At 37.7% G+C, this 8781-nt stretch overlaps 1 protein-coding gene across 1 annotated transcript in view; it reads right to left on the bottom strand.

The window, feature by feature from the left end:
* TRIO (trio Rho guanine nucleotide exchange factor) overlaps nt 1–8781 on the bottom strand; it is a 183943-nt gene that overhangs the window by 91577 nt on the left and 83585 nt on the right. Inside the window, exons 20-25 of the mRNA XM_009325001.1 lie at nt 7496–7611; nt 4137–4259; nt 2059–2253; nt 1832–1947; nt 1218–1284; nt 337–446 (exon numbers count right to left, since the gene is read on the bottom strand). Of these exons, the coding sequence (XP_009323276.1) occupies nt 337–446; nt 1218–1284; nt 1832–1947; nt 2059–2253; nt 4137–4259; nt 7496–7611 (727 nt within the window). The remainder of the gene's footprint in view (nt 1–336; nt 447–1217; nt 1285–1831; nt 1948–2058; nt 2254–4136; nt 4260–7495; nt 7612–8781) is intronic.

Here is an 8781-nt window from a genome sequence, read left to right as displayed (position 1 = left end):
CTTTCATTGATGTTTGTGCTATACCTGTATTCTATTGAGTTCAGTGGTTTCCATCTCTTTAGGACAACTGGAAAACCTACAGCAAAATTTTCATGTATCCAAATAATTTCTTAAAAGCTGAAAAATGTCTGAGACTGAAAATGACAGTTTCTAATGATGTACCTACCTGGCTGCAAAAAGCGACAACTGAAACAATTTAGCAATGCAAGAAGAAATCTTTTAGATTTTTAATGGAAAAGCGTCCATTATTCATACGCACAATATTTTCACTAGGAAATCCCTGAAGTCATCATTTGGACTTAGCAGTAATATGGAAATGGAAGATAAGTCACTCACTTATTGTGGAACTCATAGATTTCCTGCATGTTTCCAAAGATAATGTGTTCTTTGTTTACAATACCAGGTGGGATCTCCTCGACTCCACTTGTCATTTCCCACAGATACGTCTGCCCAGAACAAAAGAGATGCATGAAAGTCATGATAAACTCTGAACAGAAGCACCCAGGTATCTGTAAGCATGCATTCCTGGAGAGAAATCGGGGAAAGATCACACAGCAGCATCATCTCCAATTGTGACAGTACCTGTTGTGTCAAATATACCTTGTGATTTTGACAGTAAAATCCAAGTTCTAAAACTGACAATTTAATGTAGTCCCTAAGACTTCATCATTTAAAATGCATAGTGTTCTTGACAACCTCTAATGCTTCAGGATATTCCTTATCAAGGATCTGTCTGCAGTCTAGAAGTTCATACTTTGTGCAACAGCTAACACTGAACATTACTTGCTTCAGCATAACAATTACTGGGCACTTTTCCATAGAATCTCTCTGAATTTCTATTCAAAAAGTCAGCTAGTAGCAGAACATGTGATACAGATAACAAGAGAATTAACACAAGCTCCTCTCTATTGCTAGCAAAGCAAATAAAGTAAACCCCTCCTTTTCCCCTCCCCTCTCTAAAACAAAAAACCCCACACGTTTATGAACTGGGAAAAGAGCAAATGCTGAAACTCAGTACTGACAAAAGCAAAACATATAGGATGAATTCCAAAGTGGCTGTTATCAAATGTAATTCTAAGTTTCTTAATAGCAGAAAAGATACTTAATTTGGTCCTATGACTGCAAACCAATCATGATTGGCTGTTAAAACCAGGAAGAAACAGAAAGCAATGGATTGAATCCGGTCTTCAAAGATCAGTGAAAAAAAGAAAACTTACATCCATGCATTCCCGGAGGTCTCTTACGTAAGCCTTTTCTGTCTGAATTAGCTCAGCCATAATGAACCTTAGGTGACAACAGAAAGAATAATCAAATCTCAGTCTGTTAGCTCATTATGAATGCATAATAACCAGAATACATCTTTCTCCTCATCAGCTTTTGCTTTTTCCACTGCTGCAAGAAAAATCTGAGAACTGGAATGTGGAGACAACAGATGAAGGAAACATAAGAGGTAATATCCCTCCATTACTAACCAGCGCAAAAAGAAATGGGGAAGGAGATGGAATTTTTTCTCAAATGCTTTTCACTTGCTACAGTCATTTAACTGTTGTCCTCCCTCTTCCCCTTACACATTTATTTCACATTATTTCTAAAAAGAAAAGAAGCATGTTAAAAGAAGTCTAACACAGTTTTGAAAGTTTAAGATTCTGACATGCTAGAATTATCTGTGAGAACAGGCATGTGAATAAAAAGGCAATAGGAGCTCTTAGTAATATCACTCTCTTTTTACCATTTATCCAATTTCTAAGCTGCCAGACAAGCCATGACAGTTGTTTCATTATCAGGATTGATTTATGCATTCTCATTGATTAAAAATAAATAAATTTATTACTCTTTCCTGCGGGCAGACTTTCGTTTTTCTTCGTTAAGCTCATGAGCAGCATCGCGCAGTTTCACCTCTGACCCAGGGACACTGGCTGGGATTATATCCAGCTGCAAGCTTTTGCTCTTTATTAAAGAAAGGAAGACTTGATTAAGGAAGAAGACAGGAGAAAATGATAGCTAAATCAAATGCAAGCAAAGCTTGTTTGTCTGTCATCACACTCAAATTTCTCTTACCGATTTATTGGAATCTGAGGAAATACCCAGAGCTTTCTCTAAAGAGGTCCTGTATTTCTCCATGCGCAGGGAAAAGTCTCTGTACCTCTTATCCACTGCTGTGACACATTTTTTAATCTCTGTTGCATGAGCATGCCCTTTTTCACAAAAGCCATCAGCCAGCTGTATCAACAACTTCACCCTCTCTTTGGTTTGCTACGAAAACAGGAAAATATCGAAGTTACTAGCTTTACCTGTCATGAAGGGGGTAATTTTGCTTAACCTGCTACTAAGTGCAGTTGGAGAAGCCGTCAAAGGAGCTAGCTTCCTCCTCTCTCTTCCCAGAACGCCTTTAAAAAGACACCTTTTTGTAATAAAAATAGCACAAGATGAATATACGTTTCCTTGGGTTTTATTATTACATGACTAGAAGCAGGTGGTTTATTTTTCTTTCAAAAATGTGCTCCCTATCTAACCCAGACATTAAATTCTGCTGGGCAAGCTTTTCAGAGCATGGGTATTCTCCTCGCATCAATACAAAGGTGTTTTGTTCATGGCCACTGAAGCACTGGTATTGGACCTGGCCCACAGCCTCAAGAATCTACCTCCTTTAGACATCACTGAAATGCTGAGATGGAGGTTAAGTCTTGTTATATGCTTTACACTTTAACGGATTAAGACTATATTCTTTAGATCTTTTTTATATCATGTTATGTTGTCACGCAGTTGTTTGAGAGAAACTAAGAAAACAAGTAGCCACCACCAAATCTGTAATTAAGTGCTTTTCCCAATTAACAAGCTGCCTAAGGCTATGCACTTTCTTTCATGTAAATCATAAATCATCCACAATGGATGAGTTTATACCTCCATCTCTCTCTCTCTCTGATACCATGTCAGAGTGAAGTGTACTGTCAGCACCCTTGGTAACAGGGAGTTAAGCAAAACAGTCAGTAAGAACTTGACTTTTTTATGTCAGTTTGTTCTTTCTTTTTCTTTCTTTTTCTTTTAAATTCTTTTTCTTTCCTAATGGTCCCTCGTCTAAGCATTTCTTTTCACTATGGAATTAGCAAGGGCTAATACATCCTCCCAACAGGTAGCAAAATGCCAAGGGAGTGGCACTAACAACATCCTTTCAAAAGGGACACCCACGTCATCCACTGACTGACAGAGGAAACGTAGGGGCAGGGGTGCTCTGCATGCTGGAAGGGATCCAGCAGAAAAAAGGCTGGAGCAAAACTCAGAAGGAAAAAAATCTGGATTTGAAAAGCAAAAGTGATCTCTGTTCTTTCTGGATTCCCGGTTCTCCCTTCCCACATGTCCCATGACCAACTCCATCTCCAAGTCTCTTCTCTTCTGAGGTGGTCCTTCAGACAAATGAACACTTGCTACTTTCTTGGGCTCTGTTATTTCTCTATGAAGACTGGAGAGCCAAGATGTGGAAACAGGTGACAGTTTGGACAGGTGACAAAACAAAACAAAGAGACAGACAAGGTTACGTAAGCTCAGGTACTTCAGTCACGCACTGGTTGCCTGTCTTTCACATGTGAAAACTTTTAAGCCTCACAAGTGACATCTGCATCTCTGTATAGGCCTCCAGAGATGTAGAACAAAGTAATGCTGCCATGGCTCAGAAAGTTACAGCAGAATCACAGCATACTTTAATAAAATGAGTAACCTAACAAGTAAAGCTTTAATTTTTCTACTGTCTTCTAATTAAATCACAGCTGAGTAATAATATGCCTTGCTGTATTTTATATCCTAAATGAACATGCAGTAGTCCATAGACATGAGGATATAAAAGTGGAAATCAAAGGCCCTGCAAGGTTTGTAGGTTTTTTTAAAAACATTTTTAAGCTACCTCATTACAGTTCTGTCATAAGAAATCAACTGCACATAGGGCTGATGAAGCTCCTATAACAGTGATTATCTTCTGATTATCTTTTGGTTTATTCTGTTCCCAGCAGAAATACAGAGAGAAAGCCACTGCAAGTAAACAAATCTTGATGGACACATCCTTGGGGTTTTTTTGGGGAGGAGGGGGGAATTTGGGTTGTTCTGGGTTTTTTTAAATCTTACATAATTTTATTTATTTATTTCACCTTTGCTGTGATCTGAAATTCTTCATGTTCTTTTAACAGCTCTTGAGTGTGCTGGATACTGGAGCCAGTGGAAGTGTGTGTGGATAAATAAAACTCTCCATTGTCATGAATCCATTCCAGAGCCTAAATAAAGCAATAATGAAGGAAAAGTAAGAGAGAAGGCAATATACTTTTGCCAACAGCAAACATCGGTAATCAGTATTTCACAAACACAGACTGGCCACAGGTAAATTTTATTCTATGCCACTTGTGGCAATCATCTAATACCTCTACAATATCAAAGAGTTTGTAACTCTGAAGTAATTCACTTAGTCTATGAAGCAATGCTTAAAGAATTAAAGAAAAACTACTGACACATGAATCTGAATACTTCAGGGAAGTCCACTACTACAGGACTATAGTAGTCCACTATTAAAAAGGTTCTAACTGACTGTGTTTACAGTTTTGTTAGTATACCCCCCAACTGAGCAAAAAAATCACTTTTTTGGTGCAACACAGGACAGCTGTACTCAGAAATATGCATTTTCCAACTTGTAAAAATGTACGTAAGACTGCCAAATGTGTAGGCTAAACTTTCCAAGCACATACGATTTAACTATCATTTCACTCTTTAGTTGACATGTATTCCAGTCTCACGAAGTATAGTTACATGTACTTCTAGAAATTAAACCTGCAGCAGAGGAGAAATGGTGAGATGTACCAGTTAAACCAAGGAATGTATGTATAGGTAATAAAAGACAAGAACTAAGAACGGCAACCTAAAATTGTTTCCCTTCCACATCCTGGCACCTTACTCTCTCAATATTATGAACCATGCTGATCCAGGTTATTATCTGTGTTCTACCCACATTAATATTTGCTGCCCTTTTAAGCATAACTCAGTGGTTGCAAGGAATCCTACTCTCTTCTGGCTACTGGAAAAAAAAAAGAGTCATCTCAAACTGTCACATAACAGCAAAAATAAAAAATGTAACCGAAGACTGACATTATCAAGTTGTTTTGCAGCTCTTAATACAGGCTACTACAGCAGTATGCAGAGGCACATTAACTTAGAAACTTCTTGGTTCTGACAAAGTCAACACCAGATGTTCAAAGAGTTTAATACAGTTTGCTTAGAACTGTCTTGTTACTAAATGCATGTGTATCTTCTGAGTCTTCAGTAAATATATACAGCACTAGCCAAAAATTTAATACCCCAAGAGAAAAAGTAGATTGCTAGTGGGTCCTCATTCTTCCTTTTATGTCTCATACTTTCAGTTTACCCTTTTAGCTATCCACATTACCAAGAACAGGAAAAGTTTTACCTTGGTGGACAGTAGATATGTATTTTTCAAGAGCATAACCTTACACTGAATCAGAAAAGGCATAGTCTGTATTATAATTCCACCATCAATTTAAGCTCATCAAGGCTGTACTGAATAACTCGATTCTCTTCCTTTCACTTAGGATGCTTTTGCCTCTTGGTACAAAAACTAAAGTGAGTAGAAAGCCTTCAGAATTCAGTACTGAATATGAATGCCAGGATGCCATTTACCTAGTCACAGACTAATGCAGATGTGAGCCTGATGAGATGGGCCTGTACTTTTCAAGCACTGCTGATGGAAACAAACAAACAACTCTTGGACCAGTGTCAAGAAAAGGGACATATCAGCCAACCACCAGTACGATGGCCCTTGTCACTCTAATGTCAATCTTTGCAAGTGAAAACTGATATGGACAAGCAGCATGGATATCGCTGATATTACAAACAATATTTATTTTGATACTTCTCGCTTTTAACTTTTTAACCTTCACCTTTTTTTTTGTTATTATTACCTTATTACACAATGCTGGAATAAATGATAAACAAAAAAAACTTCCCCTCCCCTAATGTTGCCCTTTCATAACTTCTTGGCAGCTCTCTAGAGCCACAACATGACAGAAAGTTCATCTCGATGTTAATTCCTACACTTCAGATCAGCTCTCATTTCACGTGAGGATCAGGATTGTATGTTGGAGACACATATCACCATACAAGAACTGGAGAAATCAACTTAGTGACCAGGTGAGCCCTTAACTCTGGAACGATTTGAGAGTCTACCATTTTCCTTGCAAACTACTATGGTATCTGCTCTCATAGCAGGGCATCAAGTTCTGAAAGCACAAAGAATGGGTTCTTCCAACTTGCAAACAAAAAATCTAAATGAAGACAGCAACATTTCCATTTTCTGGCTAATCAGTGTGGAGTCCTATACGGTTTTCTATGGCTGAACTGGTGATTGCTGAAAAATGGGATTTACAATGAAAATGCTGACAAGATCTTTATCTCCAGTGTTTGACTGTTAGTCAGTAATCTCTATACAAAAGCAAGTCAGTCATGTGCTTGGCAGAGGTTGGAGTTAAGGTTATTCAAAAGTGGGGTGGGGGGCAGGGAAGGGGTGGTGGTGTTGTTTTAAAGAGGTATTAATCTTTAACTTCACTTCAAGATTTATCTCGCATTACTTTGTGAAACCATGAAAGACAGACTTTAGAAAACTTTCAAGAGATCAAAACAGACCACTAGTATTTAAGCCTTTGTCTACATTGGCTGTCAAAACATTAGGGTTTCTGAGTCCTTTAAAGTAGATCTAACTATATTTCACACTATGGGCGTTGTGTCCTTTTCTGCAGAACAGGAACAGATAGCTTCCTTTCTTTGTCCTATATCCAGTTAAAAAAAAAAAGAGAAGTAAAAAGCCATTGCAGATCATTCCAGTTACTAATTCTGCCTTGGAACCCCCTACTTATTTTTATGGCTTGTGTTTTCATTAATGAAGTGGATTTTTTTGTGTGTGTGGTAGTTACTTAATAGTTCTTTCCAGACTGATAAATTCAACAGAATACAGAGAGGTGGATCTACCATGCAAGAAACCATGAAACGAAGTACAAGCAGAATTGCAAAAAAACTTTCCAAAGTCATTCAGTTATTATTGTTTAATGAGTTATCCAACTTGTCAGTTTTCTAGAACTGCCAATCAACTTAATTAGATGTTTTTTCCCCCAACATCGGAGAAAAATGTTGCTGCCTGTTATTTCCCTGGTCAAATTAGGTGTGTGTGTAAAAGTTAACAAGCGTAACAATTTGTTCATACACAAGCTTGCAGAAATGAGATTCACTGGTACCAGCAGTAAAGTTACAGCAGTAAAGACACCCTGCCTCAACAGATTTCGTTGTTCTGTATTAAAGGAAAAGCAAATAATTTAACTTACTTTCTATTTTAATCACCGATCTTTCAGACATTTGAAATATTGAAGTCAATGGCAAATTTGTTATTGTGGGACAAGTCAGTGTATGTCAAACCTCAGTCACACTGAAGAGGATTTTTATATAAAACCCTCACCTGTTTGGCACTTCTTTCAAACACCACATACTGTTGGCATTGATCAAGACGTCTTTTACGCATGGTCCAGTAATGCAGCACACGGTTCTCCCTCTGGAAGAGTTCATTCAAGATATCTGAAGGAATGAAAATAGTTTCAAGAGAGGTTATGACAATCAATTTTGAAATACTACATTAAAATCAGTGGAATAAAGTACTTTATATTGTAGAATTTATAATACACTTACTCTTTCTCTTACTCTTTGTTTTGCTTTTCTTCCTGATATTCACGAAACACAGAGTGTTCCTGTTTCATTATTCTTTACAGAAAGAATACTAGAGATGCAATTAAAACTTACTAGTAACACCTTTTTTCTCTCAAATATTTTTCATACGGGGACTGCCACTGTTTATAACAGAATTGAAAATGTAGTCTGATAAAGATGGTTCTCGATGGGGTTTCCTCAGAAAGAACGAGCATGCACAAGTAATCACAACATGCTTAACATCTCATATTAATCATAACAAAAAAACCCAAACCCTTTTCTGACTATACCAGCCTCCTATATTTTAATAATTTAATACATATGAGCAAATACATAACCGTAGGTCACTACAAGAACAAATGTAACATAAGCAGATATTAAATGTACAGAAACCCAAGTAATAAAAATCCCCACAAAATTAAGTTTGCAATTCCCTTTCAAAAAAAATAATCAAAACCAACAGCAGTATAGTTGATTAAGTTGACATGTTCAAATATGAGTGTTCACTGAGCCTTGAGAGAATTTCCAGGTAATCAAATAATTAACTCCACAATTTGTTATTCCATTCCTGAGTATCAGAAACTGTCTGCCACTGGGAAGTCACGTCCTAATTCCACTGTTAAACTGCAATTCCACATGTCTGGCTTATAAATTCTTCCTGGATGGCAAAGACCTTCTGCTTACAATATCCAGAAGATTTTATCTGAACTCTGCTTCTTTAATGTTTTTTGAGTTTTTTCTTCAAAGAAAGAAATCCTAGCAGTTTCTTGTGAAGTTCACTTTACCCACTGCTTCTTCCAGAGCAGCAACCGTACCAGACTTTGTAGCTACTGCAAACCCGGAAGACAAGCTGAAATACATGGAAATGGGGACACCAGACGTCTCTGCCAGGTGATTCTGTTGAAAGTGTGGACTTCTGGACGGCAGACTTTGGCCTGTTCAGGATGCTGATTGAGAGAGTCCCTTGGGAGACAGTCCTGAAGGGCAAAGGGGTCCAGGAAGGCTGGATGATCTTCAAGAAGGAAGTCTTAAAGGCGCAGG

Source organism: Pygoscelis adeliae, unplaced genomic scaffold, assembly GCF_000699105.1.
Source record: "Pygoscelis adeliae isolate BGI_AS28 unplaced genomic scaffold, ASM69910v1 Scaffold86, whole genome shotgun sequence".
In the NCBI taxonomy this organism is placed as follows: Eukaryota; Metazoa; Chordata; class Aves; order Sphenisciformes; family Spheniscidae; genus Pygoscelis; species Pygoscelis adeliae.
This window is presented reverse-complemented; position numbering and strand designations above follow the sequence as displayed.